This window comes from Portunus trituberculatus, chromosome 17, assembly GCF_017591435.1.
Source record: "Portunus trituberculatus isolate SZX2019 chromosome 17, ASM1759143v1, whole genome shotgun sequence".
Lineage (NCBI taxonomy): Eukaryota > Metazoa > Arthropoda > Malacostraca > Decapoda > Portunidae > Portunus > Portunus trituberculatus.
In genome coordinates, this window is record NC_059271.1 from 2,017,501 (window position 1) to 2,040,000 (window position 22,500).

The window sequence follows — 22,500 nt, forward strand, 5'->3', positions numbered from 1 at the left end:
CCTGCCTTCCCTGTCACCTCAATACCTCCTCCTCCTCCTTACCTCCTCCTCCTCCCTCCCTGCCCTTCCTGCTTACCCTGTCACCTCACTGTTTACCTCCTCTCCTCCCTGCCATTCCTGTTTACCCTGTCACTTCAATATTCATCTCCTCCCTCTCCCCCTTTCCTTGCTATTCCACCTTACCCTGTAATCTCAAACTTACCTCTCTCTCTCTCTCTCTCTCCCTCCATGCCATTCCTGCTCTACCCTGTCATCTCACTACTACTCACCTCCTCCATCTCTCCTCCCTGCCTCCCTCCCTGTCATTCTTGCCTACCCTGTCATCTCACTACTACTCACTTCCTCTCCTCCCTGCCATTCCTACCCTGTCATCTCACTATTCATTTCCTTCTCCTCCTGGTTACCCTGTCATCTCATTACTTGTCTCCTTCTCTTCCTCGCCCCTCCCTGTCATTTCTGCTTACCTTGTCAACTCACCACTTACTTCCTCCTCCTCCTCCTCCCTCTCCTCCCCCTGCCATTCCTGCTTACCCTGTCACTAACTACTTATCTCCTTCTCCTCCCTTCCCCTTTCCTTGCTATCCCTGCTTACCCTGTCATATCACTCTTTACCTTTCTTATCCTTACTTAACCTGCCACCCCCTCCTCCCTGCCCCTGTCATTCCTGCTTACCCTGTCACTGCACTATTTAACTTTCCTATCCTTCCTTACCCTGCCACCATCCTCCCTGTCCCCCTGTCATTCCTGCTTAACCTGTCCGTCCCTCCCATCCATACCTGTTATCCCTGCTTATCACCTTGCTTATCGCCTCCCTGTCCCTCCCCTGCCAATTCAATTCCCTTTCTCTTCCACCCTGCCCACCCTGTTACCTTCCTACACCCTGCTATGTACCCTGTTTTCCATGCGCTCTATTCATGCATGCACCCTGTCAAAATTGCATCTGTTGTATGTACTCTGTCACACCCTGCCACGCTCAAGGCTTCCTCTTTTGTTGTTGTTGTATATAAAGGGTTAAATTTTACCTTTCCTGTCAGTCCTTTCTCTCTCTCTCTCTCTCTCTCTCTCTCTCTCTCTCTCTCTCTCTCTCTTTCCTATTCCATTTTCCACATCCTTCTCCTTCCCCTTCCTCTTCTTAATCTTATTCTCTCTTCCGTATCATCTTCCCTCCTCTCTCTCTCTCTCTCTCTCTCTCTCTCTCTCTCTCTCTCTCTGTCGCTTCCATTCCCTCTTCATCTGTCAACCTTATTCCCTCTTCCATTAAGTCACCTCCTTCTCCCCTCGCCCATGTGTCACCCCTTTCCCTACCCCTCCCCTAACTCCCCTTCTCTAATCCCCTTGTTTCATCCCCCCCCCTTCCCTCCTCTTCCTTCCTTCCAGCTTCTAAAATCCTGTCTCCCCTCTGTTTCATCCTTTCTCTCTGACTTACTCTCTGTTTCTCTCTCATCCTTCCATCTTTTCCCTCTCTCTACCTCTATCTCTCTGCCTGTTCCTCCTCTTACTCCACTTCTTGCTTCTACCTCTGTTTTACTCCCTGTTCTTGTCTCACTCCCTGTCTTAGTTGAATTTACTCCTCCTTCTTGGCTCATTCTCTTGCTCTCGTCTTGCTCTGCTGTTCTCATATCACTCTCTTTCAAGTCTCATTTTTTCGCCTTGTCTCATTCTCTTGCCCTCGTCTCACGCTCTACCTATGTCTCTCTCTCTTTCATTTCTCATTTTTCTCCTTGTCTCACTTTCCTGTTCTCGTCTCATTTCTTTTTTTCTCATTTTCCTGTCCCCGTTTCACTTTCCTTTACTCGTCCCAAACCCTTTCAAGTCTCATTCTTTCTCCTTGTCTCATTCTCTGCTCCCGCCAAGCTCACTATTCTTCCTAGCCTTATTTCTTCTCCTTATCTCACTTTCCTGCTCTTGTCTCACTCTCTGCTCCCGTTTCTCTTCCTTCTATCTCACCTACTCCCATCTCTGCCTAGTCTTACCCTCTCCTCGGTTCTTCCTCGCTCTCCCCCTATCCTCGTTTTATTTCCCTGTTTCCGTTTCTTTCCTTTCTATCTCACCTCCTCCTTCTGTTCTTCCTCTCCCTCCTTCTACCCTCATTCCATCCTCCTTGCCCCAGTTTCTCTCCTAAATGTCATTCCCTGTCCCGTATCTTGGTTTATCCTCCCTGCTCCATTTTTTTTCTCCCTTCCAAGTTTCATCTTCTCCTCCTCCTACTCTCGTTTTTCTCCCTTTTATGTCACCTCGTCCCTTGCTTCCTTCTCCCTTTTCTTTCTACTTTCGTTTCATTCTCCTTCTCCCTTATTCTCTCTTTCCCAAGTGTCACCTCCTCCCTCCTACCTTCGTTTTATCCTCCCTATTCCAGTTTTCTCTCCCTATAAAGTCGCCCTCACTTCCGAGTCTCACCTCCTCCCTCGGGCCTTCCTTCCCCCACAGGTGTTCTACGTGCAGGAAGCAGCTTCTCCCCGGGGACGAGTTTGCCCTGCGCGAGGACGGGCTCTACTGCAGGTACGACTTCGACCTCTTCGAAAAGAAAGCCAACGCTGAGAACAACAACACGACCAACATCAACAATAATAACAACGAGCTGAAAGGTGAGGCTGCTGGCGGTGGTGGTGGTGGTGGTGGTGGTGGTGGTGATGGTGGTGGAAGGAAAAAGGAAATGTGTCTGTCTGTGTCTCTATCTCTGTTTGTCTCTCTTTGTCTATCTCTCTCTCTCTCTCTCTCTCTCTGGGGATGAAAATTATCTGGCTTTTCTCTCCCACCTACCTCCTTCCTTTTCTTAACAATATGAAAGACCTTATTATTCTTTCACTATTTTTCCTCTGGCCAGCTTCTCGAATGCAGAAAAGAAAAGAAAAACTAGAGAGAGACTATATGAGGAGGAGGAGGAAGAGGAGGAGGAGGAGGAGGAGGAGAGGAGGAGGAAGAAGAAAAGAAGATAAAAAGAAAGAGGAAGAGGAAGAGGAGGAGGAGGAGGAGGAGGAGGTAATAAACTAATTCCAAGAAAGGACGTTAGTAAAAGCAAGGCCGAGAGAGAGAGAGAGAGAGAGAGAGAGAGAGAGAGAGAGAGAGAGAGAGAGAGAGAGAGAGAGAGAGAGAGAGAGAGAGAGAGAGAGAGAGAGAGAGAGAGAGAGAGAGAGAAAGGCGAGGCGAGGAGGAGGAGGAGGAGGAGGAGGAGGAGGAGGAGGAGGAGGAGGAGGAGGAGGAATAGAGGCGTTTTTACGAAGGAATATGAAAAAAGAAACTCGAAGAAATTAAAGAAAATTAAGCAAAGGAGGAGAGAAGAAGAAGAAGAAGAAGAAGAAGGAGGAGGAGGAGGAGGAGGAGGAGGAGGAGGAGGAGGAAGAGAAAGAGAAGGAGGAGGAGGAGGAGGATAGTAAAAAAAAAATATTATAAAAGAAGATGGAAACTGCGATAGGCAAACAGGAATAAATGATGAAGAGAAGAAGGAAGAGTGTGTAGAGTTTTGAAAGAAAAAAATGATAAAAGAAGACTTACCAGAGAGAGAGAGAGAGAGAGAGAGAGAGAGAGAGAGAGAGAGAGAGAGAGAGAGAGAGAGAGAAAGGGTCAGACTCAAAGATGAAGCTGCGAGAACTCAGAAGCGAAGGAAGAAAAAAAGGAGAAAGGAAAAAGCAAGATTAACTCAAGGCTATGGAAGAAGGAGGAGGAGGAGGAAGATGGTGATGAAGACGGAGGAGCTGAAGGAGAAAACAAAGGAAGAGAAGATGAAGGAGGAGGAGGAGGAGGAGGAGGACAAGAAGGAAGAGGAGGACGACGACAACAACAAATAGGAGATGAAGAAGGAGGAGGAGGAGGAGGAGGAGAAGGAATTGATGAAGGAAGAGGAAGAGAAAGAGGACGAGGAAGAGGAAGAAGAAGAGAAGGAAGAGAAAGAGGACGAGGAAGAAGAGGAAGAAGAGGAATTGATGGAGGAAGAGGAAGAAGTAGATAAAGAGGAAAAAGAAGAAGAAGAAGAGGAGGAAGAATAGGAAGTATAGAGATGAAACTTAAGACACTGAAAAATAATAAAGAATTTTTGATGTAAATTCGCATGTGTGTAAGTGAACGTGTCAAATAATGCATCTATAGACTTCTACTTTGCATGGACGTACTTATAAGCAACTAATTATCGGGACTACACTTTCTTCTCCGTCTCACCATGGCTTTAATCACCTTGTTCTCTCTTTATCAGTTTCATTTTGATCTGCACCACACAATGTTAGACCCGTACTCAGAAACGCTCTGCTCTCTCACCACGACTATTTTCCAAGGCCACAGAGATGATTAGCGAGGTTTTCAAGAGTGTTTCTCCAATTAATAAAAGTATACATTTTATCACTCTGCCTCTAGAAATGTAAAGACACCGTAAAAAACTTGTGTATATCTAAATAAGGGTTTTTGAAATAGTGGAGGTGAAGCGTAGTGTTTGAGAAGACGTCTCATAGAATCACATATTATATTCACATTCTTAACCCTCTGAGTACCATGTCGCGTTTCCATATTCATTCTGCTTAATATTTGTTGGCTTCATACAGCTTCAGAAATTCACATGGTAGATTAAAATAGTGAAAACTGTGGCCATTAATCTTCTGACCTCCATAGACTCTTCCTAATGTCAATAAAATGGTCTAATCGTACACAAATCTCAAGGGAAAAATATGTCCCAGTACTGAAGGGGGTTGAAAATTATGTAGTCTATTGAATATATGTCCATCATCTATTGCTTTTATATATGAAGAGCACCGGTCAAAGGTAATAAAATATATATATAAGAAAAGAAGAGGAGAGCCAAAACTAACCAAAACCACACTTCACCTTTGGAAAAAAAAAAAAGTTACAGGAAAAGAAAAGGATAGAAGGAAGTACAGGAGATTGAAGAGATTAGCATTGATGAAAATGGAAGATTGTGACTACTGGTTGACTCATGCATTACAAAGATGGACAGAATAGGGGTAGGAGAAAAATAGAAAAATGAGGAGAAAATAAAAATGAGAAGGAGGAGGTGCATGCAGTTAGCAAGATACGAACAGCATTGAGAGAAAATAGTGGTAGATGATAGCAAGAGATACAACACATTTATTGATACATTTCTTCATTTATTTGTGTGTGTGTGTTAATAAGAACAAGAGAAAATAAAAAGGAGAAGAGAAAATAAAAAAATGGAGAAGAGGCATGCATTTACAAAGATTAGAACTGCAGAGTGTGAAAATAGTGGTAGAAAATAGCTAAAGATTTGATTTATTTATACATTTAACTACGTGTGTTAATAGGGATAAGAGAAAATGGAGATAAGAATAGAAATAAAAATAAGGAGGAGGAGAAGCAAGCATGTTAACGAGATTAGAACAGCAGAGAGTGTAAAAACAGTCATAGAAGATTGCAAGAGATACAGCACATATATTGATTGATTAATTCATTTATTTCTATATGTGTGTTAATAGGAACAAGAGAAAATATAGATGAGAATAGGAAATAAAAATGAGAAGGAGGAGAAGCAAGCAGTTAACGAGATTAGAACTGTAGTGTGTGTGAAAATAGTGGTAGAATATAGGAAGAGATTTTATTTATTTATGAATTTATGTCTGTATGTGTGTGTTAATAGGGATAAGAGAAAATATAAATGAAAAGAGGAAATAAAAATGAGGAGGAGAGGCAAGCGTTAGCGAGATTAGAACAGCAGTGAGTGAAAATAGTGGTATTAGATAACGAGAGATTTTATTTATCTACGCATTTACCTCAGGGTGTGTTAACAGGGATAAGAGAAAATAAAAACTAGATGAGAAAATAAAACTAAGGAGGAGGAGAGGCAAGCAGTTAGCGAGATTAGAAGCGAGTGTGAAAACAGTCATAGAAGATAGCAAGAGATACAATACATTTATTAATTTGTTTATCTATTTATTTACTTACTTATCTGTGTGTGTTCGTCTGTTTGTGTGCAGGGGAGGGCAAGCCGCTGCGGAAGGAGAGGCGGGAAGGCAAGGCGACACGAGTACGCACGGTGCTCAATGAGAAGCAGCTCCACACACTAAGGTAACACACACACACACACACACACACACACACACACACACACACACACACGAAAGAATCAATGATATTAAAATAAAGTTGGTAAATATATGAATAGAATAAAATTAGCTTCTTACCTAACTAAATACACACATTCCTCAAGTCACACACACACACACACACACACACACACACACACACACACACACACACTGACCATTATTAGTGTTATTATTACATTTAGTTATCCCAGACTGAGGTAAGCCACGACTCTTACCTGTACTACTGTTATTACTATTGCTACTACTACTACTACTGCTACTACTACTACTACTATTACTACTACGACTACTACTACTACTACTAATACTATGAGAATGGATCCTGTACGTGTTTCCCTTGAATTTGAATTAGATATGTTTTATACGATCTCTCTCTCTCTCTCTCTCTCTCCCTTATTTTTTTGCTCTTATTCACTCCCTTTCCTATCTTCTCTTCTCTCACAAAATCTTCTTCCCCCTCACACCCTCACTATCCACCACTTTCCTTCCACCTCTTCTTCTCCTCCTTCTTCTAATTCTTCTACTATACAATTCAAGCCTTTTGTCATGCACTATCCTATACTCTTTCATCCTAATCCTACTTTACTATTGTGTATGCAGAACAGTCACCAAAAGTCACCGTTTGATCTTTTGTATTCCTAGTCACCATTCACGCTCCTATTCCTTCCCCTTCTGCTTCCCGCTACAGGACTTGCTACGCCGCCAACTGCCGCCCCGATGCCCTCATGAAGGAGCAGCTGGTGGAGATGACGGGGCTGTCTCCGCGTGTCATCAGGGTGTGGTTTCAAAATAAGAGGTGCAAAGACAAAAAGAGAAACCAACTCATGAAACAGATGCAGCAAGAGAAGGTATGGGAGGTGAGCCAAAGCCAATTTGTTTCCATCAAGACACTTCACGCCCACGCCCACAGCCACGCCCACACCCACACTCGAGTCCTCCTGATGGTCATTGTTTGTCTTTTTCTTGTTTTTTTTTCTTTTATGTTATCCCATCCCTATTCATCAGCAAGACACTACACTACACGCCCACAGCCGCGCCCACACTCACACTCAAGCCCTCCTAATGGTCATCGTTCTCTTCATTTTCTTTTTTTTCTTTTACTGAAGCCAATTTGTTTTGTTGTTCCCTTCCTTCCTCTTTTCCTCATTAAGACACTACACGCCCACGGCCACGCCCACGCCCACACTCAAGCCCTCCTCATGGTCGTCGTTGTTTTTTCTTCTTTTTCTTCTTTTCCTATTTTTTTTTTTTTGTCTTTGGTGTTTCTTGTTCTGTTTTTCTTTATTCTCTTTTTTCGTTTCTTTTCTTTTCTTCTTCCGTGTTACTATCTTTTCTCTCCATCTCCTTAATCATTCCCTCTTTCTTAGTTATCTGTTTATCCTCACATTTCTTCTATCTCTCTCTCTCTTCCTCCCCCATTTCTCCTTCTTTTCCTTCTTCTTCAACTACTTCATTTATCATCTCCATCTTCATTTTTTTTCCCATCTCTCATCTTCTCTCCCCATCTTCTTACCTTTCCTCCTCCCCTCACCACTTCTACCTTTCATCTCTCACCCTATTTATCTTTTAATCTCTCTCTCTCTCTCTCTCTCTCTCTCTCTCTCTCTCTCTCTCTTCTTTCTTGTTAGTTTTTATTCTCTAGTTATCTTTTCGTTTATTCTTTCTTGAGTGTGTGCTTCTCTCTCTCTCTCTCTCTCTCTCTCTCTCTCTCTCTCTCTCTCTCTCTCTCTCTCTCTCTCTCTCGTCCCCCTCCGTCTACTTCTGCTCTTTACTGGAAAAAGAGAGAGAGAGAGAGAGAGAGAGAATTGCATCTTCCCATATCTATTCTCCCTTTTCCCCATTCTTCCATCCTCTCTCTATCCCATACATTCCCCTCTCTTCTTCCCTTCTCTCTCCTCCTCCCTCTCCTTCCTTTCTTCTTACCAAAAAATAAAGGAAAAATAAACAAGGAAGGATAGAAAAATAATAGTAATAATAATGGAAGTGAAAGAGAAGAGAGGATGAAGGAATGAAAGAAGAGGGGAAGAGGAATGGAGGGGGAGGAGGAGAAAGGGGAGAGGGAGGTAATGTGAAAGGGAAAGGGAGAGGAAAAGGGATAGCGGTGGAGTAAATGAGGAAGGAAGGGGATAGGAGAGGAGGAGGAGGAGGAGGAGGAGTAGCTGGCAAGAAGACGCCGCTGAGTGAATGTAAACACAGACACCACGTGGGTGACTAAGTCGAGAGAGAGAGAGAGAGAGAGAGAGAGAGAGAGAGAGAGAGAGAGAGAGAGAGAGAGAGAGAGAGAGAGAGAGAGAGAGAGAGAGAGCAAAACCTGCCATGGCAAGCCCGGACACAAATTACCACCACCTTAACTCCTCCTGCACCTTTTCTTCCTCTTCCTCCTCCTACCTCCTCCTCCTCCTCCTCCTCCTCCTCCTCCTCCTCCTCCTCCTCCTTTAAAGTAAGCAATCTCCCGGACATTGCCAATTCCACAGTGAGGAATTTAACGCCTTGAAAGCCGCTCCTCCCTCTCTCTCTCTCTTGTTTCTATTCATCCATTTATTTTTTTACTTTTTTCTAATGTCTTTATTTAACTATCTGAGTATTTATCTCTCTCTCTCTCTCTCTCTCTCTCTCTCTCTCTCTCTCTCTCTCTCTCTCTGTCGCCGTCCGCGGGATATCAGATAACGCTTTACATTTTCCAGTTGGATACGATGTGAGTCAACACTATTTTTTTACCCCCCTTCCATGGAGCGAGACTTCAAGGGCGGCTGTGTGTATGTACGTGTGTGTGTGTGTGTGTGTGTGTGTGTGTGTGTGTGTGTGTGTGTGTGTGTGTGTGTGTGTGTGTGTGTGTGTGTGTGTGTGTTTGGCCGACAATTCATCTCTAAAGACGCGAGTCATTAGGAACCAAAGTCAATATTTGGGAGAGAGTCCGTGGGCGCTCGCTTTTGATCCGATAACCAGCCTCGAAATTTTGTGGCGGCCGAGTGTAATCAGAGAGGTGGTGGTGGTGGTGGTGGTGGTGGTGGTGAAAGAGTTATTTAAGCAATGTTACGTGGTGCTAGTTTTGTTGAGGTGGTGGTGGTGATTGTGGTGGTGGTGTTAAAAAGAGATATTCAAGCAGTGTTAGAGATTTGATAGTCAATCTGTCTAGTGGTGGTGATTGTGGTGGTGGTGATTGTGGTGGTGGTGGTAAAAGAGATATTCAAGTAATTTTACAGATTAAATAGTGGATCTTTTTAGTAGTAGTGGTGGTGGTGGTGGTGGTGGTGGTGGTGGTGAGATACGGAGCAAGGAAATAGGAAAGGAGTTGAAAGATGGAAAAATGAAGAAGGCAAGTGGAAGATAAGAAAGGGAGAGGATAAATACGCTGGAAAGAAAGAAAGAAAGAGGAGGAGGAGGAGAGGAAGGTAGTGGAGAATATTGCGTGGTAGAATGAAGAAGGGAGGGAGGGAAGGAAAATGGAAGAAGGGAAAGAAGGAAGGGGAGAGAAAGTAAATGAAGGAAACAGAAGGAAGAACGGGAGGGAAGAAGAAATAGAGTGATTAATGAGAAAAAGAATAAAAACATAAAAGAAAACTAACAAACAGAGATGAATAAGAAGGAAAAGGAGAAACAACGAAAGACGAAAAGAATAAGATAAAGGAAATAAAAGAAAAGTAACAAAGATGAAAAACTAGAACAGAAGGAACAAAAAGAAGAAAATAATGAAAAAAAGAAAGAAATTAGACAATAACACATGAAAAATTGAAAAGAAACATAAGAAGGAAGGAAGGAAGGAAGGAAGAAAGTAAGGAAGGAGACTCGGGCTGGGCTGGGCGGGGTGGGCCGGGCTGGGTGGCGGTGTGTGTTGACAGTGTAGATGGGAGGGGCAGGCAGGCGGGCGGGCGGGAAGGCAGGCAGACCGGCGGGCGGGCGGGCTGGCGGTAGACGGCGCGGCACAGCTTGTTTACTGGGCCGAGTGGAGCCACAGAGGGACCCGGCCGGCGAGCTCTCCAGTGTTGAATGTTTACGTCAATCAAGGGAGCGTTTTGCGGCTAATGTTGAATGTTTACAGGATTGTGGGTAGTGGGAGGGGCAGGGAGGGATGGGGAGAGGCAGGGACGGGGGTTGGGAGAGGGACAGGTAAGGCGGCGCGGGCACAGAGACAAGCTGAGTGTGTGTGGTGAATTAATCTGGCGTGTGTATGCATGTATGTACGTATGTAGGTGTGTATGATATGTGTACGTGTGTGTGTGTGTGTGTGTTGTTTATGTACGTAAGTGAGTGTATGTATGGGTAAGAAAGTGTGTGTGTGTGTGTGTGTGTGTGTGTGTGTGTGTGTGTGTGTGTGTGTGTGTGTGTGTGTGTGTGTGTGTGTGTGTGTGTGAGTGCATAGGTAGCATGTTTACGAGTGTTGTGGTGTGGGTGTGATATAAACGCCCACACACGCCCAACGGTGGCAGTAAGTGGTGGTGAAGGAGACGCGACGAGGAGGAGGAGGAGGAGGAGGAGGAGGAGGAAGTGTGAGAGGGGAAGGAGAGAAAGAAGTGGCTGGTGTTTATTTTACAATGAGACCGCGGCAGGAAATCTAGAAAGGGGTGAGAAGGGAAATTTACTCGGTGTAGAGAGAGAGAGAGAGAGAGAGAGAGAGAGAGAGAGAGAGAGAGAGAGAGAGGTGTAATACTATACTTTTGGGGAATATTTGTCCTGCACACCACATCTCTAGCGTCAACACAAGTCTCTCTCTCTCTCTCTCTCTCTCTCTCTCTCTCTCTCTCTGTAAGGAAGGATTAAGGACATTGCGATTCGTTTACATCTTAGTGCAGATTTAGAGAGAGAGAGAGAGAGAGAGAGAGAGAGAGAGAGAGAGAGAGAGAGAGAGAGAGAGAGAGAGAGAGAGATAGTATTTGTATGGAAAAAAAAAAAAACCATGAAAATACATATAGAGAGATAGATAGATAGATAGAGAGAGAGAGAGAGAGAGAGAGAGAGAGAGAGAGAGAGAGAGAGAGAGAGAGAGAGAGAGAGAGAGAGAGAGAGAGTGTTGACTCAATTGACTGCCAGTGTGGTGGAGGGTGTAGTATACAGCGCCGTGGGAACACACACACACGCCCCCTACACTTATACACTTGTGTACACACCCACCCCACTCACGCACACACGCTGCTCCACACACACACACACACACACACACACACACACACACACACACACACACACACACACACCTTTATCCCCTGTCACCTCATCTGTTCCTTCCTTCACCTACTACACTCACCACCACCACCACCAGTACCACCACCACCACCACTACAACCACCACCACTACCACTGCCATCACCACAAACAACACCAGTACCACTATTCTTATCCCCCTTCTTTTCACCACCACCACCACTACCACCACCACCACTGCACATCGTCCTTTTCACCACTACACCACCACCATCACCATTACTACATCTACCACCACCACTACTACTACTACTACTACCACTACTACTTCTAGACTCAACAGCTAATAAGTAGTAGTGGTGGTGGTGGTGGTGGTGGTGGTGGTGGTGGTTCTCAGGACACTTAGAGAATTATTGTTTGTCGGAGAAAATCTTTTAACAGGAAGTTTGGCGGTAAAAATATCGGCAGTGTTGTCTTTAAAAAGTGAACGATGGCGGGAAGGTAAAGAGAGAGAGAGAGAGAGAGAGAGAGAGAGAGAGAGAGAGAGAGAGAGACTTGGGCGTGGCTTGGCTGGCCGAGAGAGAGAGAGAGAGTAAAGTGAAGACCAGCTAAAGTCTGCACCATCCACTACACTACCCCCCCTCTCTCTCTCTCTCTCTCTCTCTCTCTCTCTCTCTCCCCCCCTCCTCCCACGTGCCGCGCAAAAATTACTAGTCAGCGATCCATTAGTGAATTAGGAAACTCCCGCCGTATTCGTGGCCGCCGAGAAGCAGGGCTGACGTGTGGGGGGGGGGACTGATAGGTGATGGGTGAGGGGTAGGAGTGGTGGTGGTGGGGGAAGGACGATTCTTTCTCTCTCTCTCTCTCTCTCTCTCTCTCTCTCTCATTTATCTCATAGGTAAAAAATATCTGGTCATGTCTGTCTTTCTGTATGTCAATCCCACTCTCTCTCTCTCTCTCTCTCTCTCTCTCTGGAAGGCTGTAGTAATAATAACATTAATAGGAAGTTACATAACGTTTATTTTACACACACACACACACACACACACACACACACGTCATAAGTCCCTTCAGGTAGGTGTGTGGTGTGCCATTACTACCACTACTACTACTACTACTACTACTACTATTACTACTATTACTACTACTACTACTACTACTACTACTACTACTACTTCCGCCACAGAAGCCACTTATCTCACCTTTACCTGTCCGCTACCTTCCGATAACGTCTTACTTTTTAATTCCAATAGCGACTTAATTAATGAGTTGTGTGTGTGTGTGTGTGTGTGTGTGTGTGTGTGTGTGTGTGTGTGTGTGTGTGTGTGTGTGTGTGTGCGTGGCAGGTGATTAATTAATAAGACATAAAGTATAATTTGGTATACATAGCTCAATTAAACTTATCTTTTTGATTTACTATTACTACTTCCATGAGAGAGAGAGAGAGAGAGAGAGAGAGAGAGAGAATGTTTAGGTCTTTACTATGTCTGCTTATGTCTGTCTCTTTCTTTTTACCTATCTCTTTCTCCGTTTATCTGTCTATCTTTTCTTAACTCTCTGTCTATCTATCTCTTTCAATCTATCTTTCTGTTTCTTTTCTGTCTACCTGTCTATGCTCCTCTCTCTGTCAGTTTCTGTATTTTTTGTCTACCTATCTATCTCTATCTTTTCTCTTTTTTTTAAGTGTCTGTCTGCCTGTCTGTTTGTCTGCCTGTCTATCTAATCTGTCTACCTTCCATGCCTGTCTTTCTGTCTATATCTTTGTATGCATGTGAATAAGTGTGTGTGTGTGTGTGTGTGTGTGTGTGTGTGTGTGTGTGTGTGTGTGTGTGTGTGTGTGTGTGTGTGTGTGTGTGTGTGTGTGTGTGTATGCCTGTTTCTGTTTATGTATGTGAGTGTATGTATGCCTGTGTATGTGTGTGTGTGTATGTTTGTCTATGTGTATGTGTGAGAGGGACTGTCTGTGTATGTATGTGAGTGTCTGTCTGTATGTCTGTCTGTCTGTGTATGTGTATGAATGTATGTTTGTGTATGACTATGAGTATCTATCTGTCAGTTTGTATGTGAATGTCTGTCTGTCTGTCTGTGTATGTATGACTGTCTGTCTGTCTGTGTGTCTACCTACGTATCTCTATGACCTATCCTCACGTGCGCCTCTTCCCCCTCCCCCCCTTACGCCCAGGAAAAACAGATGGCACTCCAGGGAATCACAGGCGTGCCCATGGTGGCCTCCTCGCCCATCAGGCACGACGGAGCGCCCATGGGGGTGGGTATGGGCGGGCCGCTGGACGTCACCGCCTACCAGCCACCCTGGAAGTCCCTCACGGAGTTCGCCCTCACCCACGACCTGGACCGCCTGGACCCCACCACGCCGCAGTACCAGCAGTTGGTCCAGCAGGTGAGAAGGGGATGGGACGCATGCTTGGGGAGGTGGTGTGTGTGTGTGTGTGTGTGTGTGTGTGTGTGTGTGTGTGTGTGTGTGTGTGTGTGTGTGTGTTAGGTTAAGGTAAGTTGAGTTAAGTTGAGTTGAGTTGGGTTGGGTTGGGTTGGGTTAGGTTAGGTTAGGGTAAGGTTACGTACGGCAAGGGTAGGGCAAGGTAGGGTATGGCAGGATAAGTTAGGTAGATTGAGATTTGGTTAGGTTAGGTTCCTTGGCCAGTTTTCCCCTCGTATACAGAGAAAGGTTAGGTTAGGTGGAATGAGTGTTAGTTAGGAAAGATCAGGTATTTTGAGTGCAGTGTTAGGTTAGGTAGATTAAAGGTTGGTTAGGTTTGTTTAAGTTATTTTAAGTTTGGTTAGGTTAGGTTAGGTTAGGTTAAGTTTGGCTACATGTAAGTTAGGTTAGGTTAGGTTAAGTTTGGCTACATATAGGGCAGGTTATTCTAGTTGGTTTGTTAGAGTGTTAGATTATTTGGTAAAGATACTTAGGTTAGGCTTGTTATCGTTCGTTAGTTAGTTTTGTTAGTCTTGGTTGGTTAGTAAGACTCTTTTGTTATATATTCAATTAGGCAGATAGATGGATAAATAGATAAAGAAATAGATAGATAATGCCACGAACCACAGCCATACATACGCACATACACACACAAAAAAAAAACTACAATGAGAAAGAGAACGCACTCATTCATTTGTCGAACGGAATTCATAAGCACAATATCCTTAATTTAAAAGAAGTGGGAAAAAAAATTCACACACACACACACACACACACACACACACACACACACACACACACACACACACACACACACACACACACAAACACACACACTTAATCACTACGCTCTCCATTCTTTAATTTTATGTAAAGTATATTATAAGTATTCATAAATATATCCTGCTCTTTCCTATCATATCTCTCTCTCTCTCTCTCTCTCTCTCTCTCTCTCTCTCTCTCTGTGCACGGTAGTAACCCTGTATATAATTTATGTCTCAGTGTTTGTTTGTACTAGTGTGTTGTAATGGCTTGAGAGAGAGAGAGAGAGAGAGAGAGAGAGAGAGAGAGAGAGAGAGAGAGAGATGCTAAAAAACGGTACCCGCCTTCTTTGCCGTCTCCTCCTTTTTCTTTCTCTTCCTCCACCTCTTCTCCCTCCTCCTCCTCCTTCTCCTTCTCCTCCTCCTCCTCCTCCTCCTCCTCCTCCTCACTCGCTAAAAAACGAAATCTTCAGGACATGCAGTTCCTCCGATCATTATTTGTTAGTGTTTACCCGCACCTCCTCCCCTACCTCCTCCTCCTCCCTCCTCCCATCCCTCCTATCCTCACTCCTCTCCTCCTCTCTCCTTCTTCCTCCATTCCACTCCCTACAACCTTCCCCCATCTCCTCCCCTCACCTCCTCTTTCTCCCTTCCATCTCCACCTATCTATCCTACCTCCTTTCTCCTCCATTCCCTCCTCCCCATCTCCTCCTCCTCCCACACCACCTCCTCTCCTCCGCAATTCCTCCTCCCTCCACTCATATCCCTTCCTTCCTTTGCCCCTCCACCTCTCTCCTCCTTCCTCCCTCCTTCTCCTCCTCCTCCCTCCCCCCACTCCTGGATAAGATTTGGGGAAGGGGGGAGTGGGAGAGATAACCAGATGGAGGAGTGATACTGAGGAACTACCGAAGGGCGGCCTGGAATACACGGGCAGCTGGCAGAGAGAGAGAGAGAGAGAGAGAGAGAGAGAGAGAGAGAGAGAGAGAGAGAGAGAGTGATTTTTTTCTTGAAGTGGTCTTATGATGATGATGATGATGATGATGATGATGAAGGAAGATTTTATTGTTTCCTAAGTCATGTTTTTTCCTCTTTTTTTTTTACCTTTTTTCTTGTTTTTTATATTTTTCTTCCATACATTTTATTCAATTTTTTCTTCTTTGTTTTTCTTCCTCTCTCTCTCTCTCTCTCTCTCTTGATTTCTCTCCCTTTATGATCCTCTTCCTCTTTCTTTCTCTCTTTCTCTCTTTAATCTCTATTTTATATATTTTTCCATCTTTTTCTTTAGTTAACTTCGAAGTAATGAAAAAAAATGAAAGGAAAAAAGAAGCAACAAGAGAGAGAGAGAGAGAGAGAGAGAGAGAGAGAGAGAGAGAGAGAGAGAGAGAGAGAGAGAGAGAGAGAGAGAGAGAATGGAAGGAAGAGATGGAGGAAAGAAGGAAGGAGGAGGAAGAGAGGGAAGGGAGGAAACCGTTTAAGTGTGAAGGAAAGGAAAGGGAAACACGGATGAAGATACGCATCTATGTAGAGAGAGAGAGAGAGAGAGAGAGAGAGAGAGAGAGAGAGAGAGAGAGAGAGAGAGAGAGAGAGAGAGGATAGTATCAGTGACTTCTCCCTTCGCTAATTTGAACACACTCGTGAGATCTAATGAGAGGAGGAGGAGGAGGAGGAGGAGGAGGAGGAGGAGGAGGAGGAGGAGGAGGAGGAGGAGGAGGAGGAGGACAAGCAAGATAAGCAGTTGAAGAAAAACAGATGGGTAACAAAATAAGGGGATAGATAAATTCCAGGAGAGAGAGAGAGAGAGAGAGAGAGAGAGAGAGAGAGAGAGAGAGAGAGAGAGAGAGAGAGATTTATGTTATATCCCGTGTGTTAGATCGTGGGTTAATAGTGGTAGTGATGGTGGTGGTGGTGGTAGTAGTGATGGTGGTGGTGGTGGTGGTGTTGATAGTGATGGTGGTGGTGGTAGTAATAGTGATAATAAAAGTAACAACAACAACAACAACAACAACAACAATAATAACAACAAATTTAACGCGCGCTCTTGTGTGTGTGTGTGTGTCAGTCAGTCAGTCAGTCAGTCACGGCGCGCCACAGAGTAAATAAATGTATGCGAGAGAGAGAGAGAGAGAGAGAGAGAGAGAGAGAGAGAGAGAGAGAGAGAGAGAGAGAGAGAGAATTTCATGTGCACGTCACTTATGCCCATAGAAAGAAGGAGGGAATGGAAGAAAGAAAATATAAAGGAGGAGGAGGAGGAGGAGGAGGAGGAGGAGGAGGAGGAGGAACGAAGATTGTTATCAAGAGGAGCAAATCCGTCCAGATGGCATACCTGACAGAGAGAGAGAGAGAGAGAGAGAGAGAGAGAGAGAGAGAGAGAAAATACACACAGACAGACAGACATGAACACAAATTGACCGAAATGCTTCCTCCTCCTCCTCCTCCTCCTTCCTTACCCCATCCACTCTGTCACCACGACCCCTGACCCCTCCCCTCTCCACACACACACACACACACACACACACACACACACACACACACACACACACACAAACACACACACTAAGCCTGACTGACAGCTTGTTCCCTCGAAGGTCAATGTTTGGTCGACTCCTGTTTGGTGTTTTAATTCTCCTTCTCGCCGTCCCGACCCGACCTCCATTAGTAAACACCGTCCGTCGCAAGGAGGAGGAGGAGGAGGAGGAGGAGGAGGAGGAGGAGGAATAAGGGAGTAAATTGAAAACATAATATCATTCCTTTGACAACTGTTTAAATGTGTGTTGTCTATTTTCATCACCAACATGAGCGAAGTATAGACAATTTCGTTTCATTGCTTTTAACCTCCTCAGTACTGGGACGCATTTTTGCCTTGAATTTTGGGTTATGATTAGACGATTTTATTCACATTACGAAGAGTCTATGGAGGTTAGAGGATGAATGGTCAAAGTCTTCACTATCTTAATCCCCCCACATGAGGTTCTGAAGGTGTCTTAAATTGCCAAATAGTAAGCAGAATGAATATGGAAACGCGTCATGGTACTGAATGGGTTAAATGTGCGTGGTGGTATAGTGGTAGTGGTAGTAGTCATAGTGGTAGTGGTGGTGATGTAGATGAAAGAAAAAATATACGAGGTGGAAGAAAACCAAGAAAATAAAAATGGTAACGCAAGAATGAGGATAAGAGGAGAGCATAAAACAACACGAAGAAAGAACAACGGTGACTTTTGTGGATAGCACAGGCGAAGACCTCTCCCCACCCACCCACCCACTTATCCAACAATCACTTTCTTTACCCCCTCTAGCGGAAAAAAATCCTATCAACACGCAGTTTAGGGACAGTTAAGAGGGAAAAACAAGAATTTCCAATATTGTTACGTATTTTCTGGTGAATGAACCACGAAAACTGAGTAAATAAGGGAAAGATGTCACACCAACGCTAACCTGGAGAAGTTATGAGTGGGAGTGAATTACAATAGAGATTAGTAATGTGTTGGTGATGGGTCAGGGTGGAGAAGAGGAGGAAGAGGAGGAGGAGAAGGAGGAGAAGGTGGAGGAGGAAAGGTAAAGGGTCAGAAAAGAGAGGAGGAATAAAATGGAGGAAAATTATTATGGGTGGAGAAGGAGGGAGAGAAGGAGGAAGAGGAGGAGAAGGAGGAGGAGGAAGAGGAGGAAAAATATAAAAGAATACAAAGGAAAGCCAAACAGCAGCAGACCTCTTGGTTCTTTCCAGACTGCTTGGTAACTCCTAACTTTAAATAGGGAAGAGAGACAGGACAGTACAGAAGAAGGCTCCTCCCCACCCACCACTCCCTACACCTTTCGCTAGCATGAAAAATAGTTGGAAAAAACCACCAAGCAGTATGGAAAAAGTGACATGGAATTTTCACAGGAAAGGATGAAAGGAGGTTCTATTATTCACCCTACGCTGAAATCAATATGTCTATCGGAAAAGAAGACAAAACAATAACAACAATAATATCGTGTTTAATCATTCAGACTAGAGGAGGAGGAGGAGGAGGAGGAGGAGGAGGAGGAGGAGGTAGAGGAGGTGGAAGATGAAAGTTAGAGGGTCAAAAATAAGACCAGGAATAAAGTGGAGGAAAATTATCATGGATGGAGAAGGAGGAGGAGGAAGAGGAAGAGGAGGAGGAGGAAGAGGAGGAGGAGGAGAAGGAGGAGGAAGAGGTGAAAAGAGGGGGGCGTCTGAGTTTGCTTTGTTTTTGCAGTGGTGTTGTGGGACGGGATGGGACGACGTGGACGACGACCACCACGTCTGCTGATAGACCCTCACCCCCCCATCCTCCCCTACTCCACCTCCTCCTCCACCTCCACATCCTCCTCCTCTTCCAACCTCCCTCTCTCCATTTCCAACCTCCCTGAATCTTATATTCTTTTCCTCCTCTGCTTGAATCTTATCTCCACCTCCTCTTCCTCCTCCTACTCCTCTTCTTCTTCCTCCCCATCCTCCTCCTCCTCCTCCTGCAAGCAGCGGCGCGAGGGAGGGAAGGGAGAGCCGCGGGGAGAGGCAGGGAGGGGGAGAGAGAGACAGAGAAGCCATAGGTTAGTTGAAAATCCGCCTCTTGTTTATACAGATTATTGCCTCTATTTACACTCATCTCCTCCTCCTCCTCCTCCTCCTCTTTCTTCTCTTCTCCTATCTCTTCACTCTCCCTTTATTTTCATTTCATTCTCTTCTAAATCGTTTTTCTTCATTTTCTTTTCTTCCTCTTCTCATCATCTTTTTTTTTATCCTTCTGTTAAATATCTCTCTCTCTCTCTCTCTCTCTCTCTCTCTCTCTCTCTCTCTCTCTCTCTCTCTCAACCGTGACATTGTACAAATACTTTTTTCATATTCTTTCACACCCCAATGGTGGAAAATGCACTGATTTTCATATCATTTATTTATCCACCCATTCGTTCGTTCGTTCGTTCGTTCCTTCCTTCATTTATCCATTTCTTCCTTCCTTCCTTCATTTATGTATTCATCCTATCCTTCCTTCCTTCCTTCATTCATTCATTCATCCATTTCTTCCTTCCTTCCTTCATTCATTCATTCATCAATTTATCCATTTCTTCCTTCCTTCCTTCCTTCCTTCATTTATGCATTCATCCTTTCCTTCCTTCCTTCCTTCCTTCGTTCATTCCTTCATTCCTTCCTTCATTCACTCTATGCCTTCGTTACCATTTACCAGAAGTTATTATTTTTTTTTCTCTTTAAATCACGAGTTGGGAAATTTTGCACCAGATTATCTAGAGCAAAAAATCAATCAATAAATAAAAAAAAAAAGAAATAATAAAAAGAAAATAATAAAAAAAAATAAAATAGATCAACTAAAAACCCGATAAATAAAAGGTAACATCGAGAAACACGTCAATTGAAACACACGTATTGTTGATTCTTCCTTAAAAAAAAAAAAAAAAAAAAAAAAAAAAAAAAAAAACACCTTTAAAATAACTAATAATAATAATAATAATAATAATAATAATAATAATAATAATAATAATACATTTAATGCTGAATAAAAATGAATAAAGGAGAGTAAAGTTTGAGGGAGTTGTGGAGGGAAGAGAGGAGAGGAAGGAAGGGAGGGAGGGAGGGAGAGAGGGAACGGAGGAGGAGAGGGAGGAAGGGAGAAATGGAGGGAAAAAAATGTAGGTTATAATAAGGAAGTAAAAAAAAGATGAGAATGATTCACTGATAAAGAAGGAGGAGGAGGAGGAGGAGGAGGAGGAGGAGGAGGAGGAGGAGGAGGAGGAGGAGGAGGAGGAGGATAAAAATGGAGAATAAGACAGAGATAAGGTGATGAGGAATGAAGGATGGAAAAGAGGAAGAAACACAGGGAAGGGGGGAGAGAGAGAGAGAGAGAGAGAGAGAGAGAGAGAGAGAGAGAGAGAGAGAGAGAGAGAGAGAGAGAGAGAGAAGGAGGGAGGAAATCTGAGAAATAGAGGAGATATAGATGACTTTTCTTCCTCCTTCATCCTACCCTACCCTTTCCTCCTCCTCCTCCTCCTCCTCCTTCTTTCCTTCCTTACCTCCCATTCCTTCCCACAACAAACTACCCCATCTTTTCTCTTCTTCCTCTCCCTTTTATCTCCCTATTCCTTATCCTTTCCCTTCCTTCACTATCCTATTTCTCCTATTTCCCTTTTTATTCCTCCCCAATCAATGTCTTCTTTATCCCTCCCTTTTTATTCTCTCTCTCTCTCTCTCTCTCTCTCTCTCTCTCTCTCTCTCTCCCTCCTCCCAACACGTGCCGCCACACACCTCCCCTGGATTACTTTTACTTCTCTATTTATTACGCCAACCTGGGGATTACGAGGCAGTGGGGAGTTACGCTGTCTCTCCCCACCCCCCCCATCCCATCCACTCCCCACCTCCTCCTCCTCCTCTTCTGTTCACTCTCCTCATATATTATTTTCTTTCTTTTCTTTTATCTTTTGTTTTGTTTTGATAATTTTTTCTTGTTTTTTTTCGTGTTTTCCTTTTATTTTGTTCTTTTTTTTATTTCTTTTTGTTTTTTTCTGTTTATGTTTTCCTCTTTTTTATCATCTATATAAATTTTTGCTCTCTTTTCCTGTTTTCCTTTTTCTTCTCTCTCTCTCTCTCTCTCTCTCTCTCTCTCTCTCTCTCTCTCCTACCCGTGGCGGTGTCAGGGAGGGATTATCCGGGGCATAACAACTCTATACCCCACCAATTTCTCTCCCTTCCTCACCCTCCCCTTTCCCTCTCTCCCTCACCCTCCCTCCCTCCCTCCTTCGCTCACTACCTTTCCTCTTTCCTCCCTCACTCGTCTCCTAACAGCAGATTACATTATATCCTCCATCCCTCCTCCTCCTTCATTATCTTCTTCCTTCTCTTCCTTCTCCTCCTCCTCCTCCTCTTGCTGTGCTTAGTATGTACAATAATTATCCGATTGATGTCAATAATAATAATAATAATAATGTGTGTGTGTGTGTGTGTGTGTGTGTGTGTGTGTGTGTGTGTGTGTGTGTGAAGACTATACATACAATAACCACACCACCACACGTTTGGGTTGGTCTAGGTGGAGATAGGAATAAGATAGGAACTTCATGTATATTGCTACCTTCCATCCCACCGCTGCCACCAGTCACGCGCTGGTTTATACAAGTGTCTGGGGGGAAGAAACGTTAATTTCCATCAATGTAGTTCTTTCTTATATTTTTTAAGGGGAGAAGTCCTTACTATCTCTCTCTCTCTCTCTCTCTTATAATGTGTAAAGATATGTAATTTATCTTCATTGTTTTTTTATCTATTTATTGTTTTTATACTGCCTTCGTTCTCTCTCCTTATTCCTTACCTCATTTTCTCTCTCATTCGCCTCATTCACTCCTACTTTCCTTCCATCATTCTCTTCCGCATTCATCCTTTTTTTTTCTCTATCTTTTCTGTATTCTTTCCCTTCCTTTCTCTTTCTTCTGTATTTTCTCTTCTTCCTTCCATCCTCCTTCTCCTCTCTCCTTCATTCTATTCTATCCTTCCTACATTTTACATAAGTCATTCTTCCTTCATTCTCTCTATCTTTCTCCAATCTCTTTCTTCATCTATCCATAAACCCTTCCTTCCTTTACTTCACTGCTCACTTATTCCTTTCTTTCACTTCTTCATTCATCTTTACTTCTCTCTTCTCTCCCTCCATCGTAACCTTTCTTCCTTCCATCATTTCTGACTTATCTCTCCTTTATTCTCTCGTCACCTGTTCCTTCATTCGCCTAAACCTTCTCCTTCCTTCCTTCCTTCATTCATTCATTAATCTAACTTCTTTCATCACTCCCTCCATTGTAGCTTTTCTTCCTTCATTCATTAAAGACGTATCTCTCCATTATTCTCTCTTCACCTATTACTTCATTCTTCTAACCTCTCTCCTTCCTTCCTTCCTTCCTTCTATCCCCTGCCCCTCTGCCCCTCACCAGACCCATCATTCACTCAGCCCCATCTCTCCTCCACAGATGCACGGATATGGGGCTGAAATGTGCGGGGCAGCTGAGGTACTAGCAGCCCACCAGCCGCCCCCACCGTCACAGCTGCACCCACAAGCCCCGCCACAGCCCCAGCAGCAGCCGCCCCCTCAGCAGCAGCCCCCACAGCAGC

At 44.1% G+C, this 22,500-nt stretch overlaps 1 protein-coding gene across 6 annotated transcripts in view; it reads left to right on the forward strand.

The window, feature by feature from the left end:
* LOC123505074 (insulin gene enhancer protein ISL-1-like) overlaps positions 1-22,500 on the forward strand; it is a 44,267-nt gene that overhangs the window by 21,390 nt on the left and 377 nt on the right. For 2 of the 6 annotated variants that reach the window (XM_045256108.1, XM_045256112.1), the window contains exons 4-8: positions 2,428-2,585; positions 5,934-6,024; positions 6,754-6,922; positions 13,387-13,602; positions 22,359-22,500. The exon at positions 22,359-22,500 is cut by the window's right edge and continues 377 nt beyond it. In XM_045256108.1, the coding sequence (XP_045112043.1) occupies positions 2,428-2,585; positions 5,934-6,024; positions 6,754-6,922; positions 13,387-13,602; positions 22,359-22,500 (776 nt within the window). Of the gene's footprint in view, positions 1-2,427; positions 2,586-5,933; positions 6,025-6,753; positions 6,923-13,386; positions 13,603-18,616; positions 18,780-22,358 lie in introns of those variants that run through there. The other 4 variants (XM_045256110.1, XM_045256109.1, XM_045256111.1 and 1 more) reach the window with 4 other exon arrangements.